The sequence below is a fragment of the Eucyclogobius newberryi genome, unplaced genomic scaffold (genome assembly GCF_026437365.1).
Source record: "Eucyclogobius newberryi isolate DKJ021-1_F unplaced genomic scaffold, fEucNew1.0.hap1 SCAF_10, whole genome shotgun sequence".
NCBI classification, from domain to species: Eukaryota; Metazoa; Chordata; class Actinopteri; order Gobiiformes; family Gobiidae; genus Eucyclogobius; species Eucyclogobius newberryi.
The window spans coordinates 23,625,267-23,649,157 of NW_027315724.1; the positions used below are offsets into that span (position 1 = coordinate 23,625,267).

Below are 23,891 nucleotides of genomic sequence, written 5' to 3' on the forward strand. Positions count from 1 at the left end.
TTTGGTCCTCTAAAAACACTCACTGAGGGAGGATAAACAACTGTGTGTTTATTTTATCACGTCCCATTACCTTCACCGCCCCCTCTGTCGTTACCATGGAAACAGTTCTTTTGTCATGTGACCACAGGGGGAAGCGCCCCCGAACAACAACAACAACAACAACAACAACAGCAACAACAACAACAACAACAACAACAACAACAACAACAACAACAACAACAACAACAACAACAACAACAACAGCAACAGCAACAGCAACAGCAACAGCAACAGCAACAGCAACAACAACAACAACAACAACAACAACAACAACAACAACAACAACAACAACAACAACAACAACAACAACAACAACAGCAACAGCAACAGCAACAGCAACAACAACAACAACAACAACAACAACAACAACAACAACAACAACAACAACAACAGCAACAGCAACAGCAACAGCAACAGCAACAGCAACAGCAACAGCAACAGCAACAGCAACAGCAACAGCAACAACAACAACAACAACAACAACAACAACAACAACAGCAACAGCAACAGCAACAGCAACAGCAACAGCAACAGCAACAGCAACAGCAACAGCAACAGCAACAACGTGGAATTAACCACGTGACCCAGCATGCATGTCAGACGAGTCACCGTAGTTCAAAAGGCTTTTCAGGTCTAAAGAATAAAGTCTGGCAGTAATGTAACACTTGGATACCAGCCGCCATAAAACACCAAAGAAGAAGAAGAAGAAGGTATTTCTAGTATTATTTATTTATTTTTAGATTAATCAATGTATGGATTATTTGATACCTATTGGGTATTGCAAAGTTATTCAGTCTATTGGTTGTGTTATTTCTTTTATTTTTTTTAAACTATGTGTTCTTTAAGATTAATTTCACTTATTTTTTTATTATACGGGAATTAGAGCACCACCGATTCAATTTAAATAATTGATCAAGTGAAAGTTATAATTTTCATTCAACATCTGATTATGTTGTAGTAGCGTCATGTGCTGATTATAGTATTTAAAGAATAAACAAAGAATTCAAGTTTGAACAAGGAAGGATTAATTAATTTGCTTTAAGTAATAATTTAAGTTGCCTATTAATGTTACACTTTTAGTCCTCTTCATTTGACCCATCATTTCAACTGCTGGGGAAAGGAGTGTGTGACCGCTCATCAGATCTTTGTTTGCAACTTGTTATATCTTTGTACATGGGGAATATACCCAACAAGCAAGTCAAAATTGCACAACTTGATCTCTGAACATGTTGAAAAAATGTGTGTTCTCAATTCTCTGTAAGGCTTTAAGGGCCATGTGGAGCACAGGCCTGTACTTGGAAAGTGGTTACATGCTCCAGAGTTTTCCTGACACGGAGACGACGAGAGGCCGCTTCTATTAATGCCCATTGACACATTGACTCTCAAATGGCCCCATGAGGCCAATCTCCAAGTCCAGTTCTGTGAATGTGTTCAGCGGAAATCCACTCAAAAGCGTCTTTCTTGTCCACTTTGTCCCCAGGCCTCCTCCCTCCCACAGCTCACCCCTACCAAGTCTTAACCTGGGATATTTTTGAACTTGCAATCAATGCCCCCCCACGTCACTGGATGATGTTTGTGCTCCACCGCGATGGCTAGAATAGTGGGGGGTTATGGGACCAAAGCAGAGCCATGTAGAGACAAAAACATGAAACAAAGTGTGAATGAGCTGGAGACTGAAGTGGCCCCTGCCTCACAGGGCTCTGTCGATTCTTCCTTCCGACAGGAAATGTGTGGTGATCAATATAAGGTCTCAGAGGACAGTGTCGGACCTGTTCTGCCTCAGTTTCATTAGGAACCTCCTCACTGCATTTAGGCCTTGAGCTGACAATCACATATTTATCACACAATTGATTTGACTTTTTGTGAGAAAACAAGAGGTCTTCTTGAATAACTAATTTTGTAATATAATTAACTATACATCTCAACCCAGTCACAGTCACTGATAAAGTAGTAAATGAAAACAGTTGTGTCCCATATTGCCTCCTGTCCTGTAGCAGTGAAGTTATTACGTCAACCATCAGCCTTTGACCTTGTGTGTGGCCATAGAGTCAATCCATTCAAAGAGGATTATAGTAAAGGTGTTCACTATGCTGGGTGTTGTTTGGACGTGTGGGTGAAGCAGAAATATCACGGCTTATTATTATAATAAAACATCATCACTTTAGAGATAATAATGATATTTATAATATTTACACCGAGTGCTCAAACATATTTTTTTTTCAACGGTAGAACAATATGGGGACAATAAAAGGGTGTGGCTCCTTTAAGGTCAGTCGGATGCTGTTAAAAAGATCAGAACAAATGAACCACCGGAAGCTGAGATCAAGTCAGACTGCTATGGTCTTGCCTTCAAAATAAAAGCATTCTCACACTTACAGAAACATGCAAATTGTCGTCACCTTTTCTCTGGAAATCTGTCGTGTCACAACACAGATGTTAAGAAGGTCAGACATGTGGCCTCTGTCTAAAAATGCTCGCTTTTAGGTTGTTGGCCCATTTAACCAATCTCCTTATTCCTCTTTTAAATCACGATGGTCAAAATGTGAAAAGGCGGCTCATGTAAACAAACAGCCTTATTGAAATACATGTCCGCAGTATTCGAAGTATTGGTTAGGTATACTGTTAAAACATGGGAATTTGGCTCATTGCGAGTGCTTTTACTTTTGAAGTTCATACCGGAACCGCAGTCTGGGCTCACTTTGTTCTGCTTGTGTGTTGATTGGTTCACAACAGAAAGGAGGCAGCGGTGAGGCAGAAGCTGGGGGTCCAGAGCAGAGATGGAGGCACAGCTGACCACCCGACAGCGCGTCCAGAGCAGGTCCACGCGCACCAGCTGAGTGGCCCCGGAACCACGTCTGAGGAACACGAACCTGCCATGCTCGTCAAAACCGCGCCGTATTGAGGTGAGAAACCTGCTTCTGTGTGTGTGCTTTAATTTCTTTTTAAGGGAACATCTTTGTTTAATCGCACAATGTCAGCTCCGCCAGCAGCGTCGTTAGCCTTGTGTCCGTTTGTGATTGTGTTCGCGCTGCGCACAGTGATAGTGCGTGATGGGGACAGAGAGGTCCCGGTGCTGAGGAGAGAGGAGGCTGCGTGTGCCGTGCTCATCCCCCACTGTCTGCGTGCTAAAGTGCGCCTTCATTATGACAGGGATGTGCGCGTCTTCTGTCTCTGCTTTAACCTCCATTGGGTGGAGTCCGTTGGGAACATTGTGCCCTGAGCTCGTGCTTGGGCCTCTCCGATCATCTGTGTAATGGTCTTTGGGGAGTAGCCAGTGACAGTGACTTGGGGCCTTCGTCTGCGCTCGGGTGTGATGTAGCCACACTGTGTCTGCGTGGATGATCCAACAATGACACGGTACCGACGCACGCTCCATTCATTGGCCCTGTGCGGGGCTGGATGTGGGAGCCATTCAATAGCATTTCCATTCATGAAGTCCAGCACCAGACTGCACAACGAGACTCTGTTGCCTTCAAATAGGCCAAGCACCAGCTCTGTTTAGGCCTAATATTGACTTTTTCTCATATATCTCTTTATGATGCACACTGCACACTTCATGTATTTTGATAATGAAAGCTGATTTCACTTCCTATTGAATGACTGGAACTCACGAAACATTTGTATTAAAATTAGAGGCACAGATTTTCATGGCACGCTTTAAATATCAGTTTAAATATCAGATTGCTGTCTAAAAACTAAACAAATGTATTAAAGTGCATATGATGCAGAATTCAATTACAATAAAACAATAAAAAAATGACTCAGCAACTTGGAGCTAATGCAAAAATGTTTAATGGCAGGAGACTGCTTTGAAACAGTCTGGTTGTTATTTATTCATTACCATGCAATAATTTGATCCATCTATGTAGAAGCACTGTGTGTCTTTTTCTCTCAGCCAGACTAATGAGTATAGCCTAGTCTATCATTAATGCAACTGACAGGATAGAGTAATGCCTCCTTTTTACTCGGGAATTCTAAACCCAAAACATATGTCATATGGATCTAGAAAGTTTTAACCCAAGAAAGACAATGTGAGGAAATTCAAAGCGCAATCACAACTCCTGAGTTGATTAGTTTTATTTATCAGGGACAATGCACATAAAACATTGACCCACGTTATTGTAAAGTTTCTAATTTCTACCTGCAGTCTCTGAACAGGTTTGTGTAAAAAATATTAGTTCATTGAATCGAGTTAAAGGGAGGAAGAATGTATTATTTCGAACTTCATTAACATGACCTGTGTATGTCCCCAGATACAAGGTAAACATGTCCTAATCAAATATTTCTCAACTGTTATGTTCATTTATTCAACATCGGACATGATGTCCAAGTTGTTTATGTGTTCATTTAGTGTTGTGGTTCTCAAGATGATCATGTAATCAGAAGAGTGAGCCTCACACGAGTCTCTCTTATTTGTGTTGCCAGTTTCACTGCTGAAATCCAGTTGGTTTAAACCTGTGCGTCTCTCTGAGCTGAATGGTCACTACCTAAAGCCCAGAACCTGCAACAGTCATGAATAAGTTACACTTTGTCCATATACTGACAATAAGAAACACTTGTATGTGTCATTTATTGGCAAGTTAAGGTTCTGGCAACACAGTCAGTCACACGATCATTTGGGCACAGGCTACATTCCCTGCCCTCAAATCAAGTATTATCACGCTAATGAAACATGTAAGAATAACCTCAAAGGGTTATTAAAAAAATAATAATTAGTGACATAATAATAAGAATTGATTTGAGGGCAGTAACAAACATCAATATAATCATTAGAAAACATTAGCATCACAAGCACACTTGCCGCTCCTGTTGATGGCTCTGAGCGGGACCTGTGGTCGTCTGTAAAAGGAGTTAGACCTGGTGGTGGGTGAGAGACAGGAAATGGAACTCAGTGACGGAATGCACATCTCCCACGCGCTCCATCCTTTATCACTGGCTGCCATATGGATTTGTGGGCTCACACACTATTTACATGTTCACTGTTTAGCAGAGCTGGGGGACGAGCCACTGCTCTGAAGATGTGATTAAGGTCTTGAATATTTGTAAGCCCAAGTGACAAAACAATGATTTGTATATATGCAGATAATCCCATGCTGGCATCTCAACACATTTTCCATGCACGGTTTTATCATGCTTCTATAAATATTTGTATTGACAACATATTAATTATGCTGGCTATAGTTTTTGTTCTATACCTAAGTAGCAGTTTCAGTACAACTGAAAGCATAAACAACTCATATCACATGATACCTCACATGGTAAGTGAAATGACTTTCATTTCTGTTTTATTGGTTTTAAATATTTTTGGCTTATGTCCCATGATGTTTGAGTCATTAAGACAACAATGAAATGATCTTTAATTTATTAACATCACACGAGGAAGTAATTTTTAAGGGGCATATAATGTCTCAAACCAAGTATTTGCACTGTAGTATTAGCTATACTGTGTTCTGTAGCAGGGATAACTTTAGAAAACATGTGTCCAAAACTCCCAGGGGTGGGAACAAAGCATCACTAATGCTGGCACTGGCCAATCAGAACAAGCACACTGCTGTAGAGAAGAAAATAAGTCACATAGAAGTGTTTTTAGTGTAGGACACTGTGTAAACTACACAAAAAATGCAGTTTGTATACTGTAGCACTAGTTTATCCAGCATTCCTAGAGCTGTGATGGTATAAATGAAAAACAACAACATTATTTTCAACTGCCTTTATGTGTTTCTGATTGCAGCCAGTATATACTGAACATAGAACACAGAATTAACTGTCCATACACAGCTCCTGCTCAGCTCAGTCCCACACTGTGATATGATGTGTTTTGCAATCACTAACATCTCCTTCCCCAGTTTACTGTTACCATCAGAACCTCCAGCCATCTGACAGAGAAATCAACCCTGCTCCCCTGGGCCCTGTGCCGAGAGGGGGAAGTTAAGCATGGCGACTTTTATTTAAACCACAGATAGGACTAGATGCAGCACACACAAGAGCTTATGAGACCTAAAGAGCAGGGGTCTGTTTGGAGACATGATATACCGTCTTTATTCTGATTGTTTTAGCAGCTGCTCCAATAGGAGTAAAAACATCCCCAGGCATCCACTCGTTTACACACACCTACACAGTCCCTCCCTCCTCTTATGTCTGTCTTTTTGTTCATTCATTTCTTTGGTCTTGCCTTCACCCAGTTCCAGTGCAGCACTTTGCAGTTTGTACAGTAGAGAGACTGTGCTGAGCTCCAGAAAAGCCTGTCCACTTCCTCCCGTGTCCACGACTTAAGTTTCATGCTGACTTGGTGCTTGTGCCATGTATTTCTGTGTGTTAGCTCTGTGCGATATCCATGAAAAGACACATCCTCATCGTGAGAAGAAGGGTCACGTTTGAGACATGCACCTGTGTTGGTCCTTTTGCTGGATTTGTGTGGTGTGTTTCTGAATGGTTAATGACCTTAGAGTCACTGTGATTTTAAACAAATAATTATAGTTGTTGAATACATTTGGCTTTTATCACGTTTGTCTTTTATCAACAGTCAAGCTGTTTTTAATTTTAAGCACAAAGCAAATCATAATTGTATTGTTTGTTTTTAAAGCTTTGAACGAACTGGCCCAACAGTTAGAGGTGGGTGAAGTGAAGGGGAGCGTCCCGATAACTGATACTCATATTATGGCAATCCAACAGGAATATGTTAAAAGTGTCTTTAAAAGTATTAGTTGAGGTTGAGTGTTGACAAATGCTAAATTACACACAAAAGTACATGTACACGGTATTAAAAATGTGCATATTTTCAAAACAACATGTCACATATTACCAATATTTTGATAATCTACCCACCTCATAACACACAGATCCAAATTTACACACTACCATGTGCTCCATGGTCTGAGGGCCAGCTCCATGGTCTGAGGGCCAGCTCCATGGTCTGAGGGCCAGCTCATGATCTGAGGGCCAGCTCCATGGTCTGAGGGCCAGCTCCATGGTCTGAGGGCCAGCTCCATGGTCTGAGGGCCAGCTCCATGATCTGAGGGCCAGCTCCATGATCTGAGGGCCAGCTCCATGATCTGAGGGCCAGCTCCATGGTCTGAGGGCCAGCTCATGATCTGAGGGCCAGCTCCACGGTCTGAGGGCCAGCTCCATGGTCTGAGGGCCAGCTCCATGGTCTGAGGGCCAGCTCCATGGTCTGAGGGCCAGCTCCATGGTCTGAGGGCCAGCTCATGATCTGAGGGCCAGCTCCATGGTCTGAGGGCCAGCTCCATGTCTGAGGGCCAGCTCCATGATCTGAGGGCCAGCTCCATGATCTGAGGGCCAGCTGAGGCCAGCTCCATGGTCTGAGGCCAGCTCCACGGTCTGAGGCCAGCTCCATGGTCTGAGGGCCAGCTCCATGATCTGAGGGCCAGCTCCATGATCTGAGGGCCAGCTGAGGCCAGCTCCATGGTCTGAGGCCAGCTCCACGGTCTGAGGCCAGCTCCATGGTCTGAGGCCAGCTCAACGGTCTGAGGCCAGCTCCATGGTCTGAGGCCAGCTCCACGGTCTGAGGGCCAGCTCCATGGTCTGAGGCCAGCTCAACGGTCTGAGGGCCAGCTCCATGGTCTGAGGCCAGCTCCACGGTCTGAGGGCCAGCTCCATGGTCTGAGGCCAGCTCCACGGTCTGAGGGCCAGCTCCATGGTCTGAGGGCCAGCTCAACGGTCTGAGGGCCAGCTCCATGGTCTGAGGGCAGCTCCAGTTCGTGATGCTTAAGACTAAAAAACAGGGACTTTTAAAAATAATTTTAATACAGAATTGAGATATTTTATGTATCAATTTTATTGTTGATTCATTTATGAGGAATAGTAGATAAATTGTTTTGTTTTTAATTGTTTTGTGCAGTGCTTTGGAAATGTTCAGTTTGTAAAATGTGCTAGATATAAAGTGGACACGAGACATATGACCTAAGAAAGGACATGCACTAATAGATTTGGTTCTGCGACAAGTTGGCCACTGTCCAGGGTGTACCCCGCCTAAGGCCCGAAGTCACAGGGATAGGCTCCAGTCACCCGCGACCCCGAAAGGGACCAAGCGGTAGAAAATGGATGGATCTAATCAATTACAAGAGAGTCCCAACTTGTATATTCTATACTTTAAATGACGATTATAAATTAAAATATAAAAATTAGATTAGCATAGATCTGTCAGTAATGTCAGTTGAATGCGACACTAAACAATCTGTTCCAATTGGAGGACCTCCAGAATCCTGTACCATGTGTTTTACACACATGAGTAACTTCACATAGGGCTGTGAATATTTGATACTATTTCTAAGGCAAACAGGAGTTTGGGTTTCTAGATGTAGCTAATTGTGTTTTTAGTAGAATGACAAATAATATTCCTTTAAATCAAAGAGGTATTTACACATGAGACATACAGTACGTTGGCTTGCTTTCAAAGATTGTTGGGGGAACAAGTTTATAAAAAGTAAACAATAAAGACAACAGTGTTTCTCATAATCCACAATTCAGTTTGGAAGTCTACTTCAAGGATGTCTTTACACTGTCACATTTGATTGTCACAATGTTCTTACTTTATGGAGTGAGAATGTGGAATCTGTCACTTTGTTTGTTTTGTTTTCTTGGCAATGTGGCAACATTCAACATATTGCTCAATGAATTGACTTTATTTTATTTTATTTTAGGCTTTGTTAACCCTAAAATAAAACTGATTTCAAGCATGCAAAGTCTGTGCTTGCAAATACACACTACAGGATTAAGATAAGATAAGATAAGATATTCCTTTATTGTCCCACATGGGGAAATTTCATTGGTGCAACGCAGGTAGATACAGAGGTAGATACAGAAGAACAGATCACTTATAGGAAGTCTGAAAAACACTTTCAGTAGAAGATAATAAAAAAAAATAAAAACTCCCATAGACAAATAAATAAATAAATACCATTTCATGTGATCCCGACAGTAATTGCACATGAATATGTGTCACGACAGCACATAGATTGCACATGAATGACGGGTGAATTAATAAACACGAAACCAGTAATTGCGTTCTATTAAAATTAAATTAATTGCAGAAGCAGAGTTTGTTGCGTCTTGACACATTAACGTCTCCAAAAATCATGTACTTAATTGCTTATTACTTTCTAACAGATGTTTTTGTCTGTATGCAGCCTCTCCTGGTGGGTTGGCATGGCCCAGTGATGAACGGAGCCGTGGTGCCTGGTAGCCCGGAGCTTTCCTCCTCATGTCCACTGCCCGACTGGCGAGAATTCTGCGAGGTCCATGCACGTGCTTCTGCTGCAGATTTCGCTGACAAGTTTCAGCGCTTCCTTTCTGAGAACCCATGTTACGACTCGGTTGGTGCTGATGCCAGCTTCTCACAGCACTTTGCCCAACATTTCCTGGAGTGTTTCTCCTCAGCTCTGACCCAAGTCCGGGAAAACTCGACCTCCTCTCCAGGAGAAGACGGCTCCACCTCTGCTGCCAAATACAGCATTGTTCCCTTCCTGGGGATCCAGGGCTGTCCTCTGGCCTACGGCCAAGACCTTTATCAGAGACGCAAAGACGCTGGGGCCTCCAGTGAGTCCCTTGACAGTATGGACAGTGGGGGTGCAGGATTGGATTTAGGGGGAAGCACCAATACTCGAGGGTCCCAAATGACCCATAAAGTGTCTGCGTTGGGACAGTCGCGCAGCTCTGAAGATGTGTCAATCAGTCACCCAAAGGCCCGCTTCAAGAAAGGCTTCTCCCTGAGGAACATGAGTCTGTGTGTGGTGGACGGGGTCAAAGAGATGTGGCACAGACGAGCCTCTCCGGAACCGGATGCTCCCTCTGGGAACAGGAAGTCCAATGGGACAGTGGGAACAGGAGGAGCTGCTGGAGGAGTGGGTGAAGCCACTGGGGGTGAGAAATGGTCCCAGAAGTTACGTCTTCCTCGGGGCTCTCAGGGTCACAAAGCTGAACTGCTGGAGATTCAGAGAGAGGGTGCGCTCAAATACATGGTGGCCGATGACACAAACTGTATGGGGGCTGCACAGTGGCTGAAGTGTCGCCTGCTGCTCAGGAAGACCAAACGAGAAGAGGGAGGAGAGAAATTTCTGCTGGAGTTCTATGTCCCACCAAAGGTATTCTATAGGTTTGATTTGTTTTATTTGTTTGTGTTTTTTGCTGATGAACACAATTGCAATCAAACAGTGTTGATACATTCTTTCATAAAAAGCAGAATATACTGTCCTGTTAGGGGCTGTATCCAGCTGAGTGTGATAACTCTGTGACCCAGTATGCCTCACTCCGGAGCACTCCGCACTTGTCCGGATGAAGTTTCCAGATCAGTGCCTTGACCTTAAGGAGTTCATGCGGCTGTTCAGCTGAGTGTGTATAAATCTGCCACCGCACTTTGATCACGGTTGGTGGGAATGTGAGGATGAGTCTTTCGAGTGGGAGATACAGGTAGAGAGCAGGCTTTGAATGGAGGAGGGGCACAGGAAGTCAATGGGAAGTAGGAAGAAAGGAAAATATATTGATTTCTGTTTAAGCGAACCAATCACAGTTATCTCCTTTCAGACACTAAAAATAAATATTGATTAGTTCCCCTTATCTTTGACTAAATGACCACAGCAACAAACCGAAGTGGTTCAGCAAATCAAGAAACAAGAAATAAATGTCCACCACCAGAGAACGCACACAGTGCTGCTTTACTTGCAGATATGATTAATTGCTTTAATTTTGTTCAGAATATGTTCCATTGCCTTAAACGTTTGTGGTTCAATACATCACATATATCTCAGTGGCGGATAGTGCCCACTGCAGCGCTGTAACTGTCTGCATTATGACACAGCAGCACTGAACTCACAGCGAGCTTCAAACAACTGCAACTGCTGCACTCACACGAGCCTCATTATGACACAGCATCCTGTTATAAGCCACCACCGGACCATGACCACTAAGACCAGCAGACTGAGTGACATACTTCAAGCAAATAAAAAATATCATCACAAGATCATTGATTATTAAATTACAAATATTGTGGTGGTGGTGTTGTTGTCACATTTTAACTTTTTTCTTTCTCCCTGCTGTTGGACATGTGATCTGTTCAGCTCCAGGAAATGGTCAAACGGTTGAATACAAGAAGTGGTTTTTGACATCTGATCCTGGGAAAGGAGCGATGGGCGTGGACGGCAGCCAACACAGCAGTGTTACTCCAGACAGATGAGCTGATAAGTCTGGCCCAGAGCATCAGTTAGCTCCTGTCTCGCATATACAACAGTCTGAGGCGAACATCCAGTGGCACTCATTGGATTGGCTGAGGGCACGTAGGGGTCAGGCAGATTTTCACACAGGAAACACTTCTTCATCAACCACATTTTGTTTATACTTCATGGTCAAACTTTATCTTAACAAGTGATTCAAAACACTGTATTTAAGTCTAAGATAAGATAGTAGAAGATAAGCCTTTATTTGTCCCACAGTGAGGAAATCCCACTGTTGAAACACAAAATAGGTACAGAAATGAATAACAGAATAACAGATAACTTATAAAAACGTATTAAAAACACTCTTGTAGAAAAGCTTTATGAGAAAGTGTTTGGATCAACATTGTTATACGGTAGTCACACATCAATATATGAATGGTATAATATGCTATGACGTGACGGTAAAAGTGAATGCGTCTGAAGCCTTGTGATTAACTGAGCTTTTTTTCAGCAGTCCAGGCACATATTTACCCCTCTGTTATAATTTATTTATGTAGGATTTATATTGAAACTAAGATTTGTTGTTTTCCTTTAGTCTTCGAAGCCCAAAGTCAGCATACCACTGTCAGCCATTGTGGAAGTGCGGACCACTATGCCGCTGGAGATGCCTGACAAAGACAACACATTTGTACTTAAGGTAAACCTTTATCGTTTTCACACTATTTAGTTTGAATATGTATGCCGTGTTTCTGATGTGCAGTGCCATCACAGTCCGTTGTATCCTCTAGGTGGAAAACGGGTGCGAGTATATTATGGAAACCATCGACTCTTTGCAGAAGAACTCGTGGGTTGCCGACATTCAGGACTGCATAGACCCAGGGTAAACTCACTCATAAATATTTGCTGTTGGTTTTTGATGGGTGGAAAGAAGGGGGGGGACTGGGTGGGAAGGAGGCCTAACACACACAGTCATTAATCATTCAATTAGTGGATTTTTTGACAGGTTACTTTGCACAAACGCATCGACTGCTGACATTCCATCCCAGTTTTCCCAGAGATCATTGGTGAAACTTGTGGATGTAAACAGCTTATGTGTAGAGAGTGTTTGGCTGTGATGTTTGTTTGTGGTTCCTCTAACTGACTTATTTGTGTACAGGGACAGCGGTGACGACATAGAGCTGGCGTCCTGTCCCCATGGCCCGGCATCCAAGAACTGCTCCATGGTGGCCTCCTGCAGCTGTGAACTGCTGTCTGAAGGCAAGACTCTTGTTTTTACAGGCAGTAACTAACCTTTAACTAAAAGGAAACAATGTGTCAGACTATTGCCCTTTGCTTTCTGTAATTAGATAAAATCATTCAAACAATGGACTATGGGGTGACAGTGGTTGTTGATTAAAATTGCTTTTAGAGCCTATTTTGGTACTCACTCAAGGCCCATGCTGTCGTTATCAATAAGGCAGGGCCTTCGCAGGTTTGGCCTTCCCAAATTTAGCTTGCTGAACCCTGGTCCCTCCCTCTACCCCTTTGACTGTACCCATTAAAACTCCACATACCAACTATTAAGTACATAATAATAATAACAACAACAACAACAACAACAACAACAACAATAATAACAATAATAATAATAATAACAATAATAATAATAACAACAACAATAATAAATATAGCCGCAAGCGGCAATGATCGGCCCTCGCCACGCCGCCGCCACACCGCCGCCACGCCGCAAGAGGAGGGGGCGCTAACGCGCCCCAATTGTCCTTTTATTACGCCTACTGCTGAATCTGTGACGCTGTCACATCTTCTCCCCTTTGTTTTACCATCAAAAAGCTATTTTATTTTGAATTCTTGGCAAAATGTGCGGCTTTGCCGCACAGACACCGTGACTCTTTGAATGAAAATGTCGATAACTTTTGATGGTCCACCCCTGAAGATGAGTCCCACCAAATTTCAGGTTAATAGGGCTGACGCCCTGGGAGGAGTTTGTGAAAGTCTAAAGTGTAAACATGTTCTGGCGATTTCCCCATTGGAATAACATGAAAGGTTTCGGTCATCGTTGGGCAACGCCATAACAATTATGACATGGGTCTCATTGACTTTTTTGATGGGGATGCTAAAATTGAGTTGTGTGTCAAATTTCATATAATTTCGCAAAACTAAACATTTAACCTCCATATAAAATCTGTAGGGGGCGCTGTGGCGCCAAATGAATTTATTTCACTTCAAGTAGGTTTAGGGCAAAGAGTTTAACAACTGATTCTAATTTGACGCAATTCGGACTTTATCTGCGCAAACGGCAGAAATTTTAAATATGGGAGATTTCTGAAATTTTAGTTACAGTTTGCGGCTTCGCCGCACAGAGACCGTGAGAGGTATCAATGTAATTTGGATAACTTTTGATGTCCCACTCCTCAGTAGCATTTTCACCAAATTTCAGCTTTTTAGGGCCAACGCCCTGGGAGGAGTTCGTAAAAGTACGACGTTTGGAAAAACTCCGAAGTCATGTTTAGCCATTTTTGAAGCAATATGGCCGACATTTGGTTCGGGGGACGGCGTTGCCGTAATAATATTTTTTACTTCTCTTGTCACCATCTACCTCTGCGCCAAATTTCATGATTCTACGATCAGATTTTTTTTGGGTCATTTCCCATCTCTCAATGCATTTTTGGTACATTTGGTGGCGCTGACGCGCCAATTTTTTTTATTTTAGAAAAGGGAAATAGCCAGAATGTAGAGAGGCACGATTTTTAGAGGTGTGAACATTTTTGTGACTTTTCGTCAATGTTCACTGGGTGAAAAATAGGGGGGTTGGTCCCGAGAAGAAGAAAGAAAGAAAGAAAGAAAGAATAATATTCCGATGCGAAAACAATGTTTCCCATTTTTCAAATATCATAAACTATACATTTTCGGAAAGCGCTCGCGCTTTCCTACCTCATGGTGTGGGTCCCTGGTCACTGACGGGTACTTTCGATAATTTTGAGTGGGCTCCGCCCACTTTGTGTTTTTGGCCCTCTATACAGTAATAATGTTCAATTTTTGCATTACATGCTTATATGCACGGAACATGCAAGAGATGGGGAACGTATTCGTGAGCTACTTAGCGCAAATGAGTGCTTTATATGGGGATGACGACCGCGAAGTGTAAAGTGCTCGTTTAGTGCGAACTTTTGCACGGGCTTCGCCCGTTTACAACGGTAATGTTCCATTTTCCTACAACTAATTAGTATGCACGGGGCGTGCATGAGTGGAGGAGTGCGTTAGTGAGTGTTTGGAAGTGGGCGAGCGCTTCGCGCTCGATTTCGTGCGCACTACGTGCGCACTTTCGCAGCCGTGCTTCGCACGGCCTTACGAGATTAATAGGCCTCTCGCCAGCTTGTGGCGCTCGGGCCTAATAATAACAATAATAATAATAATAACAATAATAATAACAATAATAATAATAACAATAATAAATATAGCCGCAAGCGGCAATGATCGGCCCTCGCCACGCCGCCGCCACACCGCCGCCACGCCGCAAGAGGAGGGGGCGCTAACGCGCCCCAATTGTCCTTTTATTACGCCTACTGCTGAATCTGTGACGCTGTCACATCTTCTCCCCTTTGTTTTACCATCAAAAAGCTATTTTATTTTGAATTCTTGGCAAAATGTGCGGCTTTGCCGCACAGACACCGTGACTCTTTGAATGAAAATGTGGATAACTTTTGATGGTCCTGAAGATGAGTCTCACCAAATTTCATGTTGATAGGGCTAACGCCCTAAGAGGAGTTTGTGAAAGTCTAAAGTGTAAACATGTTCTGGCGATTTCCCCATTGGAATAACATGAAAGGTTTCGGTCATCGTTACGGCAACGCCATAACAATTATGACATGGGTCTCATTGACTTTTTTGATGGGGATGCCAAAATTGAGTCATTTAACCTCCATATAAAATCTGTAGGGGGCGCTGTGGCGCCAAATGAATTTATTTCACTTCAAGTAGGTTTAGGGCAAAGAGTTTAACAACTGATTCTAATTTGACGCAATTCGGACTTTATCTGCGCAAACGGCAGAAATTTTAAATATGGGAGATTTCTGAAATTCTAGCTACAGTTTGCGGCTTCGCCGCACAGAGACCGTGAGAGGTATCAATGTAATTTGGATAACTTTTGATGTCCCACTCCTCAGTAGCATTTTCACCAAATTTCAGCTTTTTAGGGCCAACGCCCTGGGAGGAGTTTGTAAAAGTACGACGTTTGGAAAAACTCCGAAGTCATGTTTAGCCATATTTGAAGCAATATGGCCGACATTTGGTTGGGCGGACGGCGTTGCCGTAATAATATTTTTTACTTCTCTTGTCACCATCTACCTCGGCGCCAAATTTCATGATTCTACGATCAGATTTTTTTTGGGTCATTTCCCATCTCTCAATGCATTTTTGGTACATTTGGGGGCGCTGACGCGCCAATTTTTTTTATTTTAGAAAAGGTAAATAGCCAGAATGTAGAGAGGCACGATTTTTAGAGGTGTGAACAATTTTGTGACTTTTCGTCAATGTTCACTGGGTGAAAAATAGGGGGGTTGGTCCCGAGAAGAAGAAAGAAGAAAGAATTAAAGCCGCAAGCGGCATCCAACGGCCCTCGCGGGCCGCCGGCCTTCCGACTCTGCGCTTTCGACTTGATAAAGATGGCGCCCTTATTGTGTGTTGAATAAAAAAAGAACTTGACAGACGGCGACACATTGGACATGGCCAATCCAGTGCAAATGAACACAAGTGTCAGTCAAATTTGCTGCGCCGCCGCACAGAGACCGTAGCACTTGGAATAAAAATATGGATAACTTTTGATGCCCCGCTTGTGTAGATGATATTTCCCAAAGTAAAGCTTGATCGAGCTATTGCCCACGGAGGAGTTTGTTAAAGTGTGAAGCGTAAATGTGAACATTTCAAGGATTTGGCGTTTTTCCCATTTGTGACAGTATATTTGCAGCTCCACGGCACAGAGACCGTACCACTTAAAATCAAAATATGGATAACTTTTGATGCCCCGTTTGTGTAGATGATTTTCCCCAAATATGAGCTTGATCGGGCAATCGGCCTAGGAGGAGTTCGTTAAAGTGTGAAGCGTAAAAATGTGGTGATTTTAGAGATTTCGCTGTTTTCCCATTTCTGACATATATTTGCGGGTCCGCCACACAGAGACCGTAGCACTTAGAATCAAAATATGGGTAAGTTTTGATGCCCCGCTTGTGTAGATGATATTCTCCAAATATGAACTTGATCGGACAATCGCCCTAGGAGGAGTTTGTTAAAGTGTGAAGCGTAAAAATGTGGTGATTTGAGCGATTCTACGATTTTCCCATAAGGATAACATGGGATGTTTCTGTCAACGCTACGGTTACGCCGTACAAAATATGACTTTGGCTCTCATACTTTTATGATCAGGATGGCAAATTAGAATTTTGTTCAAAATATCATGTCATTTGGAAAAACTCTATTGTTTATAGGCCACTCTGAAGGCCAAATAGTCAGAATTCTGGGAAACGTTTGCGGCTCCGTCGCACAAAGACCGTAAAAGTTATCCTTAAAATTTGGATAACTTTAGATACACCACTTGTCTAGAGGACGTACACCGATTTTGAGGTTGGTGGGCAAAACGCACTAGGAGGACTTCGTTAAAGTGTAAAACATAAAAATGTGGTAATTTGAGAGATTTTGTGGTTTTCCCATAGGAATAACATGGGAGGTTTCTGTCATCGCTACGACTACGGCGTAAAAATTTAGGCATTTTTGTGATTGGCTTTTGTGATCGGGACGGCAAAATAGAATTTTGGGTAAAGTTTAGACAATTTTGGTAAAACTAATTTTTGACCTTCAATGTTAATTTAAAGGTCACTCTGTAGGGGGCGCTATCACTGCCATTTCAATTTTGTCAGCCTAAACTGGTCCAAACTAGAAAGTTTAACAACTGATTCAAATTTGGTCCTAATCGGACTGGTTTTGATCAAATGGGAGCAATTTTTAGACCTGCAATATTCCAAAATAAGTTGTCCAACTTTGCGGCTGCGCCGCACACAGACCGTAAAAGGTATCTCAAAAAATTTAATAACTTTAGATGCCCCACTTGTCCAGAGGATGTACGCCGATTTTGAAGTCGGTGGGCAAAACGCCCTAGGAGGAGTTCGTCAAAGTTTGACGTAAACAAAATGGCTAACTCAGCTTGTTTTCATTTTCAAAGGAAGATGGCGGCCATAGGGTAAGTTTGGGGGCGTGGCCACAATGATTTTTTTTGTTTATCCTCACGAGAGGAATGTGTGTCCCGAATTTCGTAGCTTTACGCCAAAGTTGACCTCGGGGCGTCTCCCATAGGCGCAATGTATTTTGACTTTTGTCGGTGGCGCTGTCGCGCCATTTTTTAACGAAAAAAAAAATGGCCCAGAAAAAATAAAATTTTTCGCCGATTCTGAATTTTGGGCAAAGTTTGGTGAGTTTTTGAGCATGTTCAGGGGGTCAAATTAGAGATCAAAGCGCTGAAGAAGAACAAGAAAAATAATAAAAATAATAATATTTTTAGCAAAAACAATATAGCCGTTTCCACTATAACAACAAATTATACATCGTTTGAAAGCTCTAAGCCTTCCCGATGCCGCCATGGGGTGGAATCATCATTACGAGCGCTTACGCGCTCGTCACTCCCTATTCCGTCGGGATGCCCCGCCCACTCCCCATAGACTTCCATTGATTTGAGCAGATACAAGCATGGCCCATGTCTGCGGCATGGATTCTCGCGTACGGGACGATGCCAGGAGGGTTTTTGAAGGAATGCAGCGCTTCGCGCTGCTGTTGTCAACAATTAGTGAATGGGCTACGCCCATTCACTAATTGTTGACTATTTCTGTCATAGCAGGAGTAAGTATGCATGATCCATGCCTTCGGCATGGGCTAGTTCACTGTACTTGCCATGGGCGACGGGGCACCAAACATGCGGGCTGCGCCCGCATGTTTGGTAAGACAGTTGCAACGCTGCCTTCCGCAGCGTTGCGGGAGCAATAGGCCCTCCGCCCTGCTGGGGCTCGGGCCTAATAATATTCCGATGCGAAAACAATGTTTCCCATTTTTCAAATATCATAAACTATACATTTTCGGAAAGCGCTCGCGCTTTCCTACCTCATGGTGTGGGTCCCTGGTCACTGACGGGTACTTTCGTTAATTTTGAGTGGGCTCCGCCCACTTTGTGTTTTTGGCCCTCTATACAGTAATAATGTTCAATTTTTGCATTACATGCTTATATGCACGGAACATGCAAGAGATGGGGAACGTATTCGTGAGCTACTTAGCGCAAATGAGTGCTTTATATGGGGATGACGACCGCTTCGCGGTCGTCATCTCAATGTAAAGTGCTCGTTTAGTGCGCACTTTTGCACGGGCTTCGCCCGTTTACAACGGTAATGTTCCATTTTCCTACTACTAATTAGTATGCACGGGGCGTGCATGAGTGAAGGAGTGCGTTAGTGAGTGTTTGGAAGTGGGCGAGCGCTTCGCGCTCGATTTCGTGCGCACTACGTGCGCACTTTCGCAGCCGTGCTTCGCACGGCCTTACGAGATTAATAGGCCTCTCGCCAGCTTGTGGCGCTCGGGCCTAATAACAATAATAACAATAGTTGTTGTTATTGTTATTGTTATTATTAAGGATAAATTTATTTAAATGTGTGTTTCTGTACTAGGTATCTACCGTGCCCCAGAGAGAGCTTGTTCAACAGCTGCGGAGCACTACAGCGCCCCCTCTGTCAGATGCAGGGAACCCCCATTCACCCAGCACCCGTCACACGTGCCTTTAGAGCGCTTCCTCCAGTCCCCAGAGGCACAAAGCTCTCATAACGCTGCAGGTATGACAATCAAACTGTTATAGGTCCCTCACTAAACTGAATTTACTGATGAATCATGCGCTGTGTAGGTGGCAGTGAAGGAGCAAAAGAGTCTGAGGGGGATGCCAGTCTGGTGGGGTACCCCTGGTTTCATGGGACACTGTCTCGTGTTCGTGCGGCGCAGCTGGTTTTGGCAGGTGGAGCCAGAAGCCATGGGCTTTTTGTGATTCGACAAAGTGAAACCAGACCAGGAGAGTATGTTCTCACCTTCAACTTCCAGGGAAAAGCTAAGGTGAGTTAAATTAATAAATACATCAAAATCAGCTCTTTTTTTTTAACCATCACCTCCATCATTTGACTCTAACTTGCCCAAACTTCTATCATACTCTAATGTAATATTAGGCAACAATAAAAGCATTTTAATCGAAATGACACACCACTCACAAGATGTTAATCTAATAAAATGTTTTTTTTTTAATTCATCACTTAATAACACTTATCACCTAATATTCAACTTGTCTACTCATGTTTTATGAGATCATAAATCATAAGTCATTATCATTTCTGTGTCAACCAAGATATAACTTTCCTTAACGGTATGGGAAATGGCCATTTTAAATTAAGTAAAAGCAGTGTTTTGTAAGTAGTATAATTAAAGTAATTTTCTATGTATGCTCCACATCACATCCTGGAAGGGCTGTGCAGAGAAAGTGTCATCTCCCACCTCTTCCTCCGGTGTCAGCCTTGGCATTCATTCCCACAGAGAGAGGACCTTGAGAAGAGCCGACCTCTCACTGTTTTTTGTGTTTGGATTATTTCAACCTTCACAAAATCACAAGCTGTTCCTACCACGTCTCTTATTTACTGTCTCCTTTTCAGCATTTGCGCTTGTCAGTGAACGATAACGGCCAGTGTCACGTTCACCATTTGTGGTTTCACACGGTGTCGGACATGCTGAGGCACTTCCACGCCCATCCCATCCCCCTCGAGTCCGGAGGCTCCGCTGACATCACCCTACGCTCCTACGTGCAGGTGCAGAGGAGCAACAACACAGGTACGTGAGGTAATGCACAACAACCTAACCTAAATATACTCTACATTTGTTTATTTTAGTCATTATTTATTGGTGAATATTGTTGCATCTGATGAATATTTTTTTTGTTTTTTTATGTTTTTCTTGATGATGTGTTTTAAGGCTATATTCTGATTATACTGACAACAAAAGTATTTGTAGTATTAGTAGTGGTAGTGGTAGTAGTAGTAGTAGTCGTAGTCGTAGTAGTAGTAGCTATATATATTTGGACATAACAAAATAGTTTTTAATTTAAAAAAAAGCTAAACACAATAAATATTGAGTCCCAAAAAGTATTGTTCCGTCTTTGATTTATTGAACAATAGGTTGATAAACGACGTAGTTGTAGTAGTAGCAGGTTCAGTAGTAGTAGTGATAGTAGTAGTAGTAGTTGGCAATCATTTTTAAGTATGAGACCGTTACTCAATACAACTTCAAAATAGGAGAACATTTTAGGAAGAGTGCTGGCATGTAATGAATGCCGTCCTGTACAGGGGAGTGAGGGGGCGATTATACCACCACAATTTAGCATGCAGGCCCTGGAACTGGCCACAACCCACCCACAACCGCCCTGCCGGTCACAAAGAGCCCCTGTGTGCATGACCGCTGGACCTACACATTCACATGAGCATATAGCCTACGCATTTGATTCTGAGCTTAAAAGGCTTTTATTGATACACTTATGGCTTGACATTGACTTGCAATTTCCCATTCGGGGGAGATGGGACCAACAAAAATATGTTTGTACTTGTAAAAACATTTGAGTTGCATAATCTGTAGGGATGAAAAGCAAGCTCCGTTGCCATAGAAATGAACAATTCAAAATATATATTTTAAATGGCAAAAGTCCTCAACTTTTCAACAATAACTTTTTTTTAGTTATACCGTATTTTCCGGACTATAAGTCGCACCGGAGTATAAGTCGCACCTGCCAAAAAAATACATAATAGAGAAGGAAAAAACATAACATATAAGTTGCACTGGAGTATGAAATGCGGTTGCAAGTGTGAAAATAACAAATATCACATATAAGTCACTCCAGAGTATAAGTATAGATATATAAATAGTAATATATAAGTATAAGTGACACCCCGGCCAAAACTATGAAAAAACGTGTAGTCCGGAAAATACGGTAGTTTATATTTTTAGTGTTTAGTTAGTAGATAGTGGAATCTTATGCCTGTGTGATTCAACTAATTAAACTATTATATTCAAATGTTGTCACTTTTTTTTTTTTAATAATCCGGAAGCCATTGTAAATTTGCTATATCTTTTTTTTTTTACTTATTAATTCTTTTTAGAGCTACTTTTTACTTGAGTCAGTTAATTTTGCTGTAAAAGTTCTTGTATATTTTCGGCGACTCAACTTTACATTACTAAGGTGCCATTATTTCCTGCTACAGATGTCCTGACAACTACAGCCCCCGCTCCCCCCAGAGAGGCCCACTGCAGGACGGAATCATCTCAGTCAGCTGTCCACCTGTCCACCATCTCTACGGGACCGCCCCAGGACACTCCACTGTCTTCGAGCACCACTTCGTCGCCCACTGCCCACCCTTCTCTGTCCCGCAGCGACCCAGGGACAGGAGGGGGGCTCCAGAGTCGCAGCAACAGCTCAGAGCGCCTCCTGGATGGCTCTAGTGGGGGGTCCGACGACTATCACGACTCAGATGGGACACGCAGGGCCCGGGCAGTGGAGAACCAGTACTCTTTCTACTAAATATCTCACTGGCCGGAGGCTCTCACTTTACTCCCCTACTTGCTTTGTTTATTTGCTTGTGTTTATGTCAAGGCATTTCCTGTTTCTCTTATCGCAGAGTGAGGGCCACGCTGATAGATCACAATGTAGTGGGAGTTTAAAGAGAAGGGTACTTTAGAACGCTTTAACTTTAGATTTAGGAAGTTCATTTGTTGGGACATATGGATTTGATTCACTTGTCCGACCACTTCCTGTTCATTCTTACCCAGAATTCCCTGAGAGCATGAGCCTATGTCGCCACACATATCAAGGATCAAGAGTTCAAAGACTGTCTGTGCTCAGAAAGAGGATAAATGTTTAGAAAGCTGCTTCAAGTCTTTTACCGGATATCTTAAGTGTCCCTATAAGGCGTCCCTGCTCTCGTTCTGATGTCCACTAGCATCACTACCGCAATTGTTATCACGATAATGTTAGTTTCTTAAACATGTACAGCCTAAAATGTCCCAGTGCCTGTCAATTACCTCTGGACTTTGAAAGGACGAAGGCTTCGGTCCAATGAATATAATGTGGAAACGGCCCGTGATCAAATGCAGGGGATAATTTGTGATCAGTTTCCACCCACATTTAACTCTCTAAAATGGTTTAGTTCTCACCTTCGACGGTTGCAAGAGTGACATGGGTTCTCGGACGGTGTTACTCTTCAGAATGAGCGTATGAATGCCAAACTGTTTGTGTTGAGGGTGTTTGGTGTAGCAAAAGGTTTTGTTACCAAATCCAGCATTTATTAGCGGAACTGACTAGGGATCTTTGGTTATTTTAGATAGCAGTGTTTTAAACTGTAGATTCAAGTTTGTATCGCAGTAAATTAAAGGGCGGTGAATGGCCATGCTTGATAGGCTGATGTTCAGTTAACCTCGACTGAACTGATTTAAAAGTAAAATCACAGATAAACCATTATTTAGCAAGCAAACACAACACTTTTCTGCCTCCACATGAGCTGCAACAATGCCATTATCTGGAGAAACATAAACATATCCTATACATTGAGGTAGCACCTTTTGTCCCTACAAGCATGGCCATTGGTCCTAAAATGAGCTGATGTTTTCTGTTGAGGAGTAGAAGGAGCTAATGTGCCAATCTAAATCCTATTTTTAAATATGTTTATTTCAGTCGTTGTAAATTACATTTTCCTGTTGAATCTTATTTATGTACAAAATGGTTCTTGTTTATAAAGCCCCTCTGTAGACTCGTGAGTGTTGCTAAAGCCCATCTCACATATCAGCATTTGCTCTTTTATCCCTTGGACTTATTTTCCTGTTGTCTGGCTGAGTTTTGAAGAGTCTGTGCAATTTTGTACAAAGTGATGTACTTGACATACTACTTTATATTTCTGTCAATAAAACGTGAATAAATTGAACAGCCTGCAGTCAATATTATTTCATATGTAAAAACCATACTGTTTTTGGTTTATACTATATAACCACACCGAAAATAACAGAGAGAACAACTCTGCCACAGGAAAGTTAAACGGATAAAAACTATTCCCCCGAAGATAATAAAACTTGATTTGAAACGTTCAGTACATATACAGACTGGGTCATTAAGGTGATTTAGGCTGCCTCCTAGTGGTCAAATGTTCAACATTTTATGGCATTTTATATACATGTGCATCAGAGGTTCTGGATCTTTGTCTCACACTCCTGATTTGAGACTGTACCCCCTTATCTTGTGTAATAGGATCCGCAAATGTTTTTTTTTTATCAATTATTATTATTGTTGTATTTTCTTGTTTGAACCATTGTCCAAGTCCAAATCATCTTACAAAACATTCTTAAGGATGTAAATAGTCCTACAAAGTACATTTTAAAAGCTTACTTCAATTCACACATTATATGTACATGTAAATTGACATTGCCAATTCCATTTTAAACACTGTTTGCACAAATGAATACAATGCACAGCATTGTATTCATTTGTTTATAGCTTACAATATTCACCATTTTGCTTGGACTTGAGCCTTCACTCTTTGTAGTGAGCTTCTCACTCTCTACAGTAGCTATTGTTTTTTCACATCT

The 23,891-nt window shown here is 42.4% G+C and overlaps 1 protein-coding gene across 1 annotated transcript; it reads left to right on the forward strand.

Annotated features, from left to right (window-relative positions):
• The first annotated feature begins 2,809 nt into the window (after positions 1 to 2,809).
• LOC140378330 (SH2B adapter protein 2) lies at positions 2,810 to 23,233 on the forward strand. Its single transcript, XM_072464100.1, has 9 exons — positions 2,810 to 2,942; positions 9,186 to 10,139; positions 11,803 to 11,904; positions 11,996 to 12,087; positions 12,364 to 12,464; positions 18,905 to 19,066; positions 19,135 to 19,337; positions 19,925 to 20,099; positions 21,521 to 23,233. Exons 2-9 carry the CDS (start codon positions 9,216 to 9,218, stop codon positions 21,835 to 21,837), a joined length of 2,076 nt encoding a protein of 691 aa, XP_072320201.1. The 5' UTR covers positions 2,810 to 2,942; positions 9,186 to 9,215; the 3' UTR covers positions 21,838 to 23,233.
• Positions 23,234 to 23,891: the final 658 nt, after the last annotated feature.